Source organism: Fusarium pseudograminearum, chromosome 2 (assembly GCF_000303195.2).
Source record: "Fusarium pseudograminearum CS3096 chromosome 2, whole genome shotgun sequence".
Lineage (NCBI taxonomy): Eukaryota > Fungi > Ascomycota > Sordariomycetes > Hypocreales > Nectriaceae > Fusarium > Fusarium pseudograminearum.
The window spans coordinates 2,711,874-2,726,698 of NC_031952.1; the positions used below are offsets into that span (position 1 = coordinate 2,711,874).

General features: G+C 48.6%; 6 protein-coding genes across 6 annotated transcripts; 4 read left to right on the forward strand and 2 right to left on the reverse strand.

The window, feature by feature from the left end:
- Nucleotides 1-175: 175 nt before the first annotated feature.
- FPSE_11965 (uncharacterized protein) lies at nt 176-3,000 on the reverse strand (the record flags this gene model as incomplete). The annotated part of the gene is made up of 4 exons (XM_009265082.1): nt 176-379; nt 423-1,021; nt 1,090-1,231; nt 1,279-3,000. The coding sequence occupies 4 exons, from the start codon at nt 2,998-3,000 to the stop codon at nt 176-178; spliced, it is 2,667 nt and encodes an 888-aa protein (XP_009263357.1).
- A 1,058-nt stretch (nt 3,001-4,058) lies between these two features.
- Nucleotides 4,059-5,672, forward strand: FPSE_11966 (uncharacterized protein; the record flags this gene model as incomplete). Its single annotated transcript, XM_009265083.1, has 1 exon — nt 4,059-5,672. One exon carries the CDS (start codon nt 4,059-4,061, stop codon nt 5,670-5,672), a length of 1,614 nt encoding a protein of 537 aa, XP_009263358.1.
- A 1,921-nt stretch (nt 5,673-7,593) lies between these two features.
- On the forward strand, nt 7,594-9,464 carry FPSE_11967 (uncharacterized protein; the record flags this gene model as incomplete). The annotated part of the gene is made up of 3 exons (XM_009265084.1): nt 7,594-8,097; nt 8,148-9,163; nt 9,218-9,464. 3 exons carry the CDS (start codon nt 7,594-7,596, stop codon nt 9,462-9,464), a joined length of 1,767 nt encoding a protein of 588 aa, XP_009263359.1.
- An 831-nt stretch (nt 9,465-10,295) lies between these two features.
- On the forward strand, nt 10,296-11,151 carry FPSE_11968 (uncharacterized protein; the record flags this gene model as incomplete). Its single annotated transcript, XM_009265085.1, has 2 exons — nt 10,296-10,368; nt 10,418-11,151. 2 exons carry the CDS (start codon nt 10,296-10,298, stop codon nt 11,149-11,151), a joined length of 807 nt encoding a protein of 268 aa, XP_009263360.1.
- A 787-nt stretch (nt 11,152-11,938) lies between these two features.
- On the forward strand, nt 11,939-13,355 carry FPSE_11969 (uncharacterized protein; the record flags this gene model as incomplete). The annotated part of the gene is made up of 2 exons (XM_009265086.1): nt 11,939-12,389; nt 12,445-13,355. The coding sequence occupies 2 exons, from the start codon at nt 11,939-11,941 to the stop codon at nt 13,353-13,355; spliced, it is 1,362 nt and encodes a 453-aa protein (XP_009263361.1).
- A 320-nt stretch (nt 13,356-13,675) lies between these two features.
- On the reverse strand, nt 13,676-14,773 carry FPSE_11970 (uncharacterized protein; the record flags this gene model as incomplete). Its single annotated transcript, XM_009265087.1, has 1 exon — nt 13,676-14,773. One exon carries the CDS (start codon nt 14,771-14,773, stop codon nt 13,676-13,678), a length of 1,098 nt encoding a protein of 365 aa, XP_009263362.1.
- Nucleotides 14,774-14,825: the final 52 nt, after the last annotated feature.

Consider the following 14,825-nt stretch of genomic DNA (forward strand, 5'->3'; position numbering starts at 1 on the left):
CTTTGTTGCGCAGTGGTTGCATCCAATAGACTTGCTAAACCCTTGACAAAGGAGACCTCTATTCCCCATGCCTTTTTCTTATCCATGGCGTGTGAGAGTAGCCTTATACCTTCCTTTAGGATCTTTGGCGGGGCGTCAGTACTGCAGATATCTCCAACGCGCTGCATAAAGCCTTTCATCTTGTGGCCAAGACGTATGTAAGTTTGAACCATTTCATCATCACATGGCCGATCCAGATGTATAAATGTTGGTTCCGGTTCTTCTTCTTCTTCCTCTTCATCATCATACTGCGACATATTCCCTGCGTTAGCAGAGCCCTGTGAAACATGGCTCGTGAGATCCTGTCTTGGCCCTGACACCCTGGTGTCCTGTAGAGATCCTGGATTTGTAGGTCGTGTAGTAAAAACACTGTAGGCCCATACCAGAAGAGTAGCAAGATAAATAGCATGAGGCTCTATAAAGCTGTTGCTACGATACCGGCGGATATGCCATATCAAGGCTCCGGCATGGACAATAGACAGCCTTGCCTTGTACTGGTCAACGTTTGCCCAACGATAAAGGTGGTTGTATGCTTCCGAATAGTCCACAGTAGCATATGCTCCATTAGTCGTTTCATTCCACGCTGCTGACGTCGCTAACCTTTGTAAATACTTGCAGGGTGCTAAGAGGTATAGCCGGGAGAGGTGAAGAAGAAGGATAGTTGGGTGTTCTGAACCCCCGGCATTGGCAGCTTTACCGTTTGCTTTCCAGTGTAACATGTCAAGGCTATCACAAGCACTATTTCTCCACCGTGTCATTATCTCGAGACTTGGTGGCCACGATTCAGCCACAGTAATTGATTCTGAACAGGGTTCGACATGGGCAACTGGAGTCCATCTGGACAACGCAGTTTCATATTGATAGGCGGCCTCTTGAGTCCTGCGACAAACGGCGTAAATCATTACAATATTTCCGAATTCAGTCAAACGCTCTGGTTGTCGTTTTTCCATGTAAAGAAGATGAAGTGCCTCAAGTACTGTTGCTGTCACAGAAATGTCGAGTTAGTGGCATGTCGACATTATTTGGGATTTTGCGACCCTTATGACTAACCTTGGCGGCATTCATTGCTGTTGATTCTCTCCCATGTCGGCTCATCCCAAATCCCTTCTTGGCACGGAAGTGTGGTCTTGACTTCGTGGAGTTGTAGGAGGTGTGGGCAGTCGAACTCGTATGCAATAATGGAATCGAGAATCTAAAATATCAGAACAAGTCGAAAGGCTGGCACATATAATAACATACCCATACCATCAATCCCGTTCGTAACTCGGATTGAGCTCGCAGCCATTCTGTGATAGATGCGCCATTACTGGATGTCGTCTCGTTATTGATTTTAGGCGGCGCCCGGGACAGTAGATTCATGCTTCTACATTGCTCAACAAGGAGAATCATTTGGCTCAGCGCACGCTCCGTTACGGCCTTCTGGCCGCTATGAAGCCTGTCGATCATGCTGATAATAAAGGCTTGGAGTGTTATAAAGTCCAACCGAACTCGTGACTGGGAGGAACCTGGAATCCAAGTACCATGACTGTCCTGATTACTTTTCTCAGACATCGATTGAAGCCTGTCGTCCAAGATTGCTTCCAATAGCCTGGACAAGGATGGTGACCATGTGCCTCCCAGATACTTGGCACCAACAACTGACACGGCTAGCAACAGAATCCAATTACTTGAGTCTTGCCATATTGAGGCGCTCTTTCGTATAAAAGGATATATAACATGAAAATTTTCATAGTAAAGTCGCACAAAGCATCTAATATGCCCTATTGGGGGGATCGGGGCAGTAGTCAAGTCCTGGCTGTGAATTTCGGCGTGTCCACGAGCAGCTGAGACTAATTCGGAGTAAAGCTCATTTGATACATAGTGGAAAGAGTCTGTTTGGCTGTCCACTTCGAGCGAATCTGGGGCTCTGTTACTCGATCCGGCCTCCGCTGCGTGAGATGCGTTGGGTTGGTTCATGCTTCGGCCCAAGAGCTGGCCACCAAACGGTGCTCTTGCCATCGTTCCTTCGACATAAAGCGTCCCATCAGTTGACTTTGACACACTGGATCCGCGGAGGCTGTCTGCTTGACTGTAATGGGGGCTCTCAGTAGCCATTGGGCTTGGCGCGTAGGTTGGTTCAGGATCTGACCTGGCCATACCAGCACTATTGACGTCGTTGTACTGATTTGAGATCCAGGGTGAGATGGGGTTGGGCCTAGCAAGTCCAGAGGGAAACACATATCCCACAGGTCCAAGGCCATCAGGAACAGCCGATAGCTGACTCTCCCACATAGAAAGATATTGGCTATCACTCAGCCAGTTGATGCTGGATGCTCCCATAGTCGGTTCCGTCATGGTTCTTTCAACCGCAAAGTCACCTAGGTTGTTGACCTGAAACATGGATTCGGGCAGTGACGTAGCGGTCATCAAGTCGCCAGTAGTTGTCATCGGGATAGGTTGATGCTCATCAGCAATCCACCCATTTCCACCACCATTCTCGGTTGCATTGTTCTCCATGAGTACAGAAGTGTCTTTCATCACTTCTTCTGTAACCTGGGCGCGATCACGGATCTCGATATCCTCATTCGAATTTTCTGTAGATGAACCAGTAGATTGGGTAGCTGTGTTGCTTCGTTGGGCCACTGAACGAGGCTTTCGTCTTGTAGACTTGGGGTAGATGCATTCCAAGTTTTTTTCTTTGCATCTTTCACATGGCAATTCTCTTGAGCAGCGACTGCGACCTGCAGCGCATTCTTTGCATGCTCTAGCTGATACTGCGTTGCGATTGACTGCACCTAAGCTGTGGGTTGCCTGATGTCTTTGTAAAACGTCTTGTCTTGTGAAAGATTTGTTGCATTGTCGGCAGCCATATGGCTTCTCGCGTGTATGGGCTCTAACATGCCGCGCCAAGTGTTCCTGCCGCCCAAATGTCTTGGGGCAGAAATGGCATTGAAATGGCATGAGCTCGTCCTGAGGAGCCATGGTGACTTAGGCTAGCAGATCATGTTTGTGAAGCTGAAGTCACTGAGCGTTTGTGATAATGTATAATTGCAGGAAGCTACGATTGGCAGGTTTAACCTAAGCGTGTAGGCAGGTACACACTTTGGTCATCTGCGGGGTTGCTCTTTCCATCTTCAGTCTCTGTCATTTGTTGCCGGGCTACCCAAATCGAACACCAACACTCAACCTCTCCTGGCGCGTGATAGTTTAACTCGTACGAGGTATGAGTCGTATCCTTGCTGAATACTTGTACCGTATCCGTCCGTATATTTTGGCGATATTCGATAGCGCGCGCGCCATAAAATCTATCTACCAATGTCAGCCTTAAAGTAGGTATCATAAGAGGCCAAAAAAAAAAGATGAAACAGCTCTATAACTAATGGTAGATGAGCATGTCCGTGGCGCCCACTACCGAATTTCGCAAAAATGTATGGAAATTACACCCAAACTTTACAGCAACATGGGCTAGGACATTTGACCTTCTGTCGAAAATCATCACCACAAATTCTCCAATTCCACTATCAATGAAAGATTATTTACATGTAGTAATCATTTACAGTAAGAAATAGTTCGATAAATCCAAATTCAAAAGGAGAACAATGGTTCGACTTGTATTAGGTCAAGTCGTTGGTTGCTTCGGCACATTGTGATCCCCTCCCCCACCGGAGCAAGTTGGCTGCATTGCCTTGTATATTCCTCCGGTGGGGATCGAACAGCCTCAAACATCATCTCCACACCCTTACCCCAGGTTTCTTGAAGAAACTGACAAGGATGGCAAGCTCAGGAGTTCTCGTTCCCCGGATTCTTCCCCACAACTTCCGGATGATCATGAGAGAAAGAGAGCTTACCATGATACGCACCATGGGACGAAGGACCAATGGGCTCTACATGACAGCTGAGATATCCTGGCATAGCTCAGCTATATATATAGCCAGTGCTGCTCGTTGTCTGACTGATTACCACAATGATACAATACTCCAGTGCTCTAGGAGTGCCTCTTCTTCTTACACCACTCAACTTCCTTCGCCATACCAAGCATCATGGACGACAAGGTCGCCAGAGTCAGCGAAGATGACCATGCCCCAGCTTCGGAGATGGTCAAAGACACAGCCATTGCAAAGCAGGCCGCAGAAGAGGAACATAGCCTCACGTTACTCCAGGCTATTCGGAAATATCCCAAAGCTGTCTTGTGGTCGGTTCTACTTTCAACCTCAATCATAATGGAAGGTTACGACATTGTCCTGATATCATCTTTCTTTGCTCAACCTGCCTTCCGGGAGCACTATGGGACCTACCAACCTTCAACCGATACATGGCAAATCACAGCTTCTTGGCAGAACGCTCTCAGCAACGCTGTCAGTGTTGGCACCATCATCGGAGCCTTTGCCAATGGTTACTTCACGCATAAGCTTGGATATCGCAAAGTACTTCTCGCCTCCTTGGTAGCCATATGTGGCTTCATCTTCATATCCTTCTTCTCACCTAACCTCCCTGTTCTTCTCGTCGGACAATTCCTATGTGGCATCCCATGGGGTGTATTTGCTACCATGGCCCCCGCATATGCTTCCGAAGTCTGTCCTATGGCATTGAGAGGTTACTTGACCGTTTACGTTAACCTCTGCTGGGCTATCGGACAACTCATTTCGGCCGGTGTACAAGCCGGCTTCTCGAACAATACCGGACACTGGTCTTATCGAGTGCCATTCGCTATTCAGTGGGCATGGCCTCTTCCGTTGTTCGCAGTTCTTTTCTTCGCACCTGAGTCACCATGGTACTTTGTTCGTATCGGTGACTACAACGAAGCCGAGAAATCAGTTATGCGACTGAGCTCTTCAAAGGAACCTGGCCATGCCAAGCAAGCAGTCGCCATGATGATCCATACCAATGAGATCGAGAAATCAATCGATCAAGGTACCTCATATATGGACTGCTTCCGTGGAATCGACAGACGCAGAACTGAGATTGCTTGCATGGCTTTTGCGGCTCAACCTTTTTGCGGCTCGGCCATGGGTGGGACACCGACATACTTCTTTGTACAGGCTGGACTTCCCGAGTCCATATCCTTCAGAATGTCTGTCGGCGGTCTAGGCATCGCTTCTGTTGGCACGATCATCTCTTGGTGGCTGCTAGCTCCCTTTGGCCGGCGCACGTTGTATCTCTGGGGCCTTGGTTTGCTCACAGCGGTACTGATGATAGTAGGTTTTATCAGCGTCGGTGCAGGAGACTCACAAAGCGGCAATTATGCCCAAGCCAGTATGATGCTCATTTGGTTGGGGGTTTATTACATGACAGTAGGCCCAATCTGTTATGCCATCATTAGTGAAGTGAGTTCTACTCGTTTGCGAGCAAAGACGGTTTGCGTCAGTCGAATCGCTTACTACATTGCCCAAATCATTTGCAATGTCATTAACCCATACATGCTGAACCCAACAGCTGGGGACTGGCGAGGAAAGACTGGGTTCTTCTGGGGCGGATGTTGTTTTTTCTTCTTTATCTGGACATTCTTTCGGCTTCCTGAAACGAAGAACAAGACCTTTGAGGAACTCGATATTCTTTTCGCCCATCGTGTCAAGACTCGCGAGTTTTCCAAGTACAAGGTCGATGCTTATGCCGAGGATGATCGTACATTCACCGTCAAGGATGGTAGTCACTGATGATGGATCTCCTTGGTAAATTGTCCTTCGGTGGATATCATTATCAAGTTCGAGACATTGTTGTTGTTAAAGGTGATACAATTTGGTGTTCACTGGAAATGCTGATGTTCACAACTAATCTGGTGGTTCGGTACATCTCAAAGCCTAAACTAATAGTCATGATGCCATGTAGAATTGACTAGTAATGATATGTTTATTTGTGTTAATTATCTTTCGAGTATGAAGCTCAGTCCAAATATGATTACCCTGAACCAATTCTGCTCTACTTTGTTTGGCGGCCTAGGCGGCTTAGTATTAGCCCGAACACGTGGGATGCCAAACAGGGTCGGTCTTATGAATGATTCCAAAGCATGCATGTAAGATCCGAGCTCCGGACTACGCTCTTTGTATGGGTATACTTTTTGCGAGCGCCGAGGGTGCATACTGCATAGAGTAATTTTGTCAGATTACGCCATGTAGATACCTCCGAAACCAATCAGTCTCCCAGGTATAAGTTCATGGCAAATTACTTCAACAACTGTGTTCGTTAGGAAACCGTTGAGATCAGATCCATCGCAACAACGTCTGAGCGGTTGACAGTGGGCTTCACCCATTGGGAAGTACAAGGAATAGTGATTGGTCAGCGGAGTTTATGAATTAACGGCAAGACAAAGTCCGAATCTTGTTTAAATCCGGGGGCGGGGATAAATATGAAATGATGGGAAGATGAAACGAAAAGACGGTATAATAGAGGACTCTGTCAAAAAACAGAGATGGCTGAAACTGATGTCATTGAGATTGCCAACTAAGAGTCAAAGTACTAAATTATGCAAAGACTCGGAGATTCGAGCAAGTACAGAGTACTCCGTGGCACAAGGTGAAAGGGCGTGGATGTCAATGGAAGTTATATGCCGAAAAGAGTCGGGTATAAGCCGGGGCGCCGTCTACCCAGGTGTCACTGTAGGTAGATGATAGACGAGTGAGTTCCTGTGAGTCAGACGACAACAGAGAGAAAAGAGAGGAAATAGGAAATAATATGCTCATCTCATCCGGCTTTTATTACGTCTTTTCTCCTTGTTGTAAGTCAGTCAGGCCGATTGATACCAAGATCCTGGCGTCTGGGTAAGAACCGGTCGCCCCGGCTGACAAATGCAACTTTGATGCTATTCACACTGTCAAAAGTTCACAGGCTTGTGCCAGCCTCCTAGCCTCCCTAGTCCCCCCACCCATGTTAGTTCCTGTTCAGGGCCTAGTGAGCTGATGAAAGAAGCAGCTAGAAGGAATATTTGTGACTCAGGCAGCAAATTTTCAGGATTGAAACTCCGCTTTGGACCCTTTGGTGCGCGTCGATACAGTGTCTTACAGTGCAGTTCCAAGTCAACGCCCGTCGCCCGCTGGCTCAGCTGTCCCCCCCCCGCTCTCATGGCGTTTGCCTACAGTGACAGTTTAGTTGAATCCCTGGCGGGCTGGCGGGATTTCTCCCATTCATCATCCCTGGCTCCGCCTACACCTGACCTTGACACCCGTCGACTGGCGGCCAATTTCATCATCCATCTTGCTTACTTACATACTGGTTGATCTTCTCGATAGCCTCAGTTCCTTGTTCCTGAATCCAGTCCAATTCAATCCGAAAATTCTCGTTTATCCTTTGTCCAATCTACACCGCACTGCACTTGGTTCCATGACTTTGACGGATACGTGCAGCAATCTTAACCCATTATAAACCAAGCCCCGCCTCTTTAGGTCCTGTCAGATCCCCGACGTCGCCGCTACACGCGCTCAGGCTCTTTGCCCCCTCCTGCGTGAGCCTGGTTTGGCAGAGAGCTTGCTTGGATTTGGTATCCAATCTGTATCGTCCTGAAACTCACTTCTTCCGATTTCAAATAATTTTCCATCCTTCGCGACACCCTTCTTCTACGAGCCTCACAGCCCATCACTCGCGATGGCTTCCACAGGCACTGGAGGCACTTTGCCACCCAACTTTCTTTTGACCCCGCAACAGCAGAACCTTCTCTTTGCTGCCCTCAACTCCAATAAGCAGCAGCTTGCTGGTTCTACCGCCAACAACGCTGTGTCTGCCCCGAACAACTCTTTCCGCAACTCCCCCAGCCAACAAAAGCCCGCTCAGGCCTCAGCTTTCCAGGAGAGTCCCTTCCTCGACAACTACGACTATGACTTTGGCGACTCTGGCTTTGATTTCTCCTTTGCCAGCGAGGATCAGCCATCTATGATTGGAGACCTTCCTGGTACCACCGCCGATTCCACAAACAACGCCGCCTCTGTAGCTTTGTCAGACTCTTCAGAGACCGAGACTCCCGAGAAACGCAGCTACCCAGACGATGAGGACGATGAAGACAGCCCAGGTCAAGAACACAAGCGTCGCGAAAGCGCCGGCAAGGTTCCCAAGAAACCCGGCCGTAAGCCTCTTACATCCGAGCCTAGTTCGGTATGTTGTACCATGTCACAGCTATCCAATGCACTACTAACACATGATAGAAACGTAAAGCTCAAAACCGAGCTGCTCAGCGTGCTTTCAGAGAACGCAAGGAGAAGCACCTGAAAGATCTCGAGACAAAGGTCGACGAGTTGGAAAAGGCTTCCCAGGCCGCTAACCACGAGAATGGCATGCTGCGAGCACAGGTTGAGCGTATGACGGCTGAACTCAACCAGTACAAGCAAAAGGTCACTGTCATGTCAACCACCAAATCTCTGCCTCGAGAAAAGGTTCCCTTTGGTAGTGCTGCTGTCAGCAACCTTGGCGATGTTAACTTTCAGTTCGAATTTCCCAAGTTTGGCATGCTCCCAGGCCCTCCTACCAATAAGCCTCAAGGATCATCACCTACAAGCCCAGACCAACAAAAGGCTCCTTACCCAAGCCCCAACAACAACATGAACAACAACGCGCAATCGGCACAGCAATTTAAGGACGATTTAGCCAAGTTCTCGGGTGTTTTTAGCCCTTCCATGTCAAGTTCGGCCACCAACCCTTCCCGCACAAGCGTCGACTCTGGAAACTACAGCATCAACGGCGCCTCAAGCTCCCCATCTGCTTCATCGCATTCAAACACTGGTCCCAGCTCTTCTTGTGGTACCTCGCCTGAACCCTTCAACCAGTCGCCTATGGGGTTCAAGCCTGTTGATACGATGACCACCATCGGCGAGGAACAGTCCGGCCAGAACAATGCTAGCCAATTCGGCAATGTGGATCTCAACAGCACCAACTTTGACTGGCTTTCGCAACAGAATGGTGGACAATTTGACCCACAACTCTTTGGCGATTACCGCGAGCCTCAAGCCAATGTTTTGTCCAACCCATCGTTTGACGACTTCTTCAACGATGCTCTTGACAGTGATTTCTTTACTCCTTACAACATGGCACCCAACAGCCCCAATGCCCAGGCTAACAACCAGCACAAGAAGGCTTCCAATCTGATCGATCAGATTGATGCTCAGAAGGAGTCTTGTGACGACGAGCCCCCCAAGAAACAGAACATGAACTGTAATCAGCTTTGGTATGTATTGCTTCATGGTTATCAGGAAAGTTTACGATCTAACCTTGACATTAGGGAGAAACTCCAAGCTTGCCCCAAGGCACAGACTGGCGAGTTCGATCTGGACGGTCTTTGCTCCGAGCTTACCAAGAAGGCCAAGTGCTCCGGCACTGGGCCCGTGGTGGCGGAAACCGACTTTGACACCATTCTTCAAAAATACATGGGCAAAGATGTTTCCAGCAGTTGTGTTGCTGAGAAGTTGGGTGTAGAACTTTCGTCTACGAAGCCCAATTCGGAGGCGCACCTTGGTCTATCAGCTTGAGACCGGGCTTACCAACAAGATCCGGCTGTACACTACGAACCTCGGCAACATACCCAGCTACCAGCTACACAATGATTAAGGCGTTTACAACAGAAAGGAAGGAAACGGAAAACCTAGGGGATTCCGGCGCTTGATTTGTCACTATCAAAGATGGAATTGAAATGCATGGAAAGGAGAATGGGATTATTCAAAGGCATATTGATGTATTATGCCTACAAACTACCGGCTTTTAAGCTCAAGCTTGAGGTTTTTGAAGGTTTTTATTTGAAGTTTGCTTTGGACAGGGTCTTTTGCTGTTATGAATAATTATGACTTGATTCTTGTTCAATTTCTAGGTACATGGTATTAAGAAAACGATATGAATCTGCATTGGCGGAAGTGCACTATTATACACGTGTATGCATATGAGGGACAATTCACTTTTCTTTTTGATAACATTGAAGTCTTGCTTCGTATAGAGAGTGTCCTGTGGACGGTCAGTAATCTATTGGCAGAAAATTTGTGATAATCTAGAATGGCGCTGATCATGACAAGGCAAGAAAAGACGTAAAGACGTTACATCACTTCCAAGCCCGTTTCCACCGTTGCACTTTTGCTCATGATACCTTAGTCATCAAGTGGGGCACTATGATCGCGACGAGGAAGTAACCCATCAAACTTAACGATATGTTCCTCTCCAACAATCCCAAAGCAAACTACGACAAGACTCAACACAACTTACTCATCCGATTGATCTCATATAATTGATAAGCACTTTCGAAATAATACTTTTGGCATTATTCCAAACCCGAATACAAAACGTGCGCAGTCTGAATCACTGGTGCTCTCGCGATGCCAAAAGAAAAGAACTACAATCCCGTACAGGCGCAGCGCAAAGCTGACAAGGCCAAAGCTCTCAAGAAAGGTCAGTAAAATCTACGATGCTTTAGATACACATCTGACATCATCTACAGGCAAACATGAACGACAGGAACGCTTAAACGAGAAGCTATCGCGAAAGAACCCCGAGCGCATACAAAAACAAATCGACGACCTCAAGAAAGTCACATCAGGTGGTGGCAAACTTACGCGCCATGAAGAGGGAACTCTGGAAGGCCTCGAGAAGGAACTCAAAGCAGTGAAGAAGGCAAGAGAAACGCTGGGCGACAAGGCACCAACATTCGGGCGAGGATGGAATAGAGATCGCGATTCGGGACCTGGCGTTCTGGGCAAGAGGCGCAGAGGGTCAAATGATGCTACGACCAGTGATGAAGACGTTCCCGACGACATCAAAAGAATTCCCATGCCTCGAGATACGCCTCCACCAATTCCCAAGGACGTTATGGATAAATGGTACGCCGAACGACGAGCCAAGAGAGCGGCAGAGAACGCAGCGAGACAAGACGACGAAGACAAGCAGCAAAAGAAGGATACACCACCACCTGTGGAAGCAAAGACTGTATACGAAGCGAAACCTGTGGTTCGCGATCTACGAAAAGAAGCTGTTTCGGCATTCGTACCTACAGCAGTCAAGATGAAGATGAACAAAGGCCAAGGTCAGGGCGGGTTGATAGAGCCAGAAGAAGCAGACCGGCTAGAGCAGGAAGGCTACCTCAAAACGACTGACCGGGATGCGGAAGCACAACCCGGCCGAGACCCGCCGTCACGGCATGTGACTATGGAGGATGTCGAGGACGAAGAGGCTTGATTAGAGCGGAGGTTAGTTCAGACGTTGTGTCATTGACACCATTGACAGATAATAATACATGCATAATGTCGGCCGAATGCTAGCCGATAACGAATTTTCTTCAGCGAATACTACACAGGAATGCAACACCGATTCAACGCAATGTGACTCAACTCTACATTAGTCGTCCTTGGCTTTCCTCCACTACTAATTTCATGGTAGATCGACGCAACTCCGAGGGGTGGGTTGAGGCCGGCTATTATAGCGGCATAGGGAAAAGCTGGGGGAAAGGACCCATCTGACCACCCACACACACGCACACAACTGAGAAAGAAGAAGACGGAGGACCAACTGCGTTGCGTTGACCGACGTCGCTCTTGACCGATAATGTTTCCCGAGGAGAAAAGAGAGCGCAATTGGCTTGTCCTGAGAAGGCGTTGGTCATTCCATGCTTTTGGTTTAGACCCAACACGCATATCTCGATTTGAGCAAAGACCGTTCCATATCCGCAAACAGGTGGAGCTTGACAAGGTAGGCGAACAAATGATGAGTTTCCATTACTTTTCCCATCACGACAAATCCTTTTTCTATGGTCAATCCAGCCGCACTCCGAAAGTGGGCCCCGTTCCTCTTCGCCGGGGCGGCGCCGAGATCCGATCATGTTTATATTTAAGCATGATCGATCCCTTGTCTCGACTTTTTCAAAATATTCAATATCGTCCAATTTGCATGTCGAAGTACCTGTAAAGAGACAAGAAAAGCGCTATTTGGGGACGGACAGACCAAGAACGAATCGAAACAAGACAAAATGGATTGCCACCAAGTCACCTCTCGCGCCCTCTATGAGGAAGACGATGTTATCAACTATGTCAACCAAGTCGACGCGGAAAACGGCGATGTAAAGACGGGCGGGGATCTCGAGAAGCACCAAACCGCTGCATCTACAGCCTCTTATCAGGAAACGTACCCCGAGGGCGGCTTGCAGGCGTGGTCCGTGGTCGCTGGTTCGTGGTTCTCCCTATTCGCTTCGCTTGGACTAATGAACACTCTCGGCACGTTTCAGGCCTATGTCCTCGACAATCAACTCACAGAGTATAGCGAGGGCACTGTTGGTTGGATCTTTTCCATCTACACCTTCCTCGCCTTCTTCTGTGGTGTTTACATTGGGCCTGTCTTTGACAAATATGGTCCTAGGTGGCTTGTCATTGCTGGTGCAGTTTTCACCGTCGGTGGTATGATCTTTATGAGTTTTGCGACTCGTAAGTATTTCACTCCTTCAGATTTTCTTGGTATTGTTTGTGCTGACTTGTAAAGAACTCTGGCACTTTGTTGTCTCATTCGGTTTACTCTGCGGATTCGGATCTTCACTGCTCTTCACTCCATCGATCGCTGCGGTTGGCCACTACTTCAAGGCACGAAGAGGTTTAGCAACTGGCGTTGCATCCACTGCGGGTGGTATTGGCGGTATCATCTACCCCTTCATGTTGACTCGACTAATCGACAAGATCGGTTATGGGTGGGCAACCCGAGTTATTGCTCTCATCTGCCTCGTCTGCAGTTTGATCGGTATCACCCTCCTCAAGTCCCGACTCCCACCAGCCAAGGACGCAACCGCGCACCCCAACTTTCTCATCTTCAAGAGTCTACCTTTCCTCTTTACCACCATCGGCGTCTTCCTGCTCGAATTCTCACTCTTCATTCCTCTCGGTTACATCTCGACTTATGCGCTGCACAAGGGCTTCGGGAAGGACTTTTCCTACAACCTCATCCCTATTCTCAACGCTGGTTCAGTCATTGGTCGGCTCCTTCCGGGCTACTATGCCGATGTAATCGGTCCTTTCAATGTCAGCATCCTCGCTGTCATTCTCGCCATCGTGGCATGTTTCTGCGTTTGGCTTCCTCTTGGTGGAACGACAGCTGGTGTCATCGTCTTCGCCGTGCTCTTCGGTTTCTCCTCTGGCACTTCCATCGCCATCGCCCCTGTTTGCATTGGACGACTGTGCAAGACCCAGGAGTACGGACGATACTATGCGACGGCATACACAATTGTATCTTTTGCTTGTCTGATCGGTATTCCCATCGGTGGCAGTATTGTTCAGGCCAATGGTGGTGAGTACTGGGGACTCATCATCCTGACTGGCGCCATTTATGTGGGATCTATGATCTCGCTGTTCTTGGCCAAGGTTAGTCTTCTTGGGCTGCATAACTGGAAGGCTGCCCTTTGAGCTACTCAGAAATCGACGTATATACTACGGCACACTACAAAATTGATGGTCGCCTTGCAAATAAGCCGAGTTCGATCAGAAATCTTAACACTCAAGAACTACGACAAAAGTATTACATTTTGGGTTGAAAAGGAGTTTGGCAATCAAAAGGAAAAGGAAAAGGAAAAGAAAGAAAAGTTGTTGTGATGTTGCATTTCTTTGTATATAAGATACCACCATATAGTAAAATATAATTTTTGTTTTTTTGTAGAGTCGTGCTCGTTCGTTTATTTTCGTAGCAGCCACTCGTATATTGTGTTGTATTTTGACTCATCCTTTATTTACTTCTTACTCTGTCTCTTGATGTGCTCACCATGTAGCTCCTGGACTGCAGGGATAATAAGAGATTCGATCTCAAGGTCAGGATCTTGGGCCGGCAGTTCTTCTGCAACGAGTGGCCTCTCCTCAGCCTCTCCCCAACCGCCCTCTCGGGGCACGCGCACCCATCGATCATCCCTTCTGGGACTCACAAAGACGACCTCCCACTTTCGCGTTGAGAGCAGATTTCCAATGACGAGATGGTGCTGGTAGCGATCGAGACTGTAGCGAGCCTTGCGAACAAGCAGCGCGGGGTCTGTCTCCAGCTTGAAAGACACAATCATACCCTCTGGCGCCCAGCCGTCGACGAGGTTCTTAAGGAACTTGGGAACGGGGTCGAGATCAACTATGAGACGCTTTGAGCGCGGGACTGAAGGAGATGAGTCAAAGTTGTCAAAAGTCTCTTCTTCTTCGGTGCGCTTCTGCTCAACAGCATTGGTGGACTGGATCTTGTGCTCGGCCATGCGGTCGGGAGGAACAAAGAAGTCTGACACAGCAGCGGCAAGGTAGAGGAGGCCAGATGGGCCGAGGGGACGCATGAGTCGAGCAATTTCACGCAGCTCGTGGAGGTAGTCGACGATAGTGACAAAGGGAAGAGTGAGAAGCATGTTATCGTCTCTCGCCTTGCGATACTTTCTCAACACCTCTCTCATCTTATCCTGCACCTCGCCTCTCACAGCAATCCTATCATCAGCATCCTCGGTCAAAAAGTCCAGAAAGCAATCCGTAGCGTGCGAGTAGTGTCTCGAGTACGGCAGCAGACTGAACTGGCGATGCAAGAAGATGACAGCGTAGCCAGCTTCGAGAAAGTACTCTGCGCTCGTAGCACCACGGGTACCAGCACTGAAGTTGTCGATGTATCGGACTGTCTGCTTCTCCAGGGGAACAGTTGTGCCACCTGAGGTGACTAGGACGACGCGGCGGCCTGCAGCGGCGTGGGAGGAAATGAAGCCATCTGCAAGGGCTGTGTGGGCTGCCAGGTTGCGCGGGGGAGGGTTTTGAAAGAAATAGGCTTCCTCTGAGGCGAGGGCCTCTGCGGTGGTGTTTGCGGGTGTAGCCATTTTGTTTGGTTGAAGTTGAGGATGAAGATTTGGCGAGTTAGCGCAACAAAAT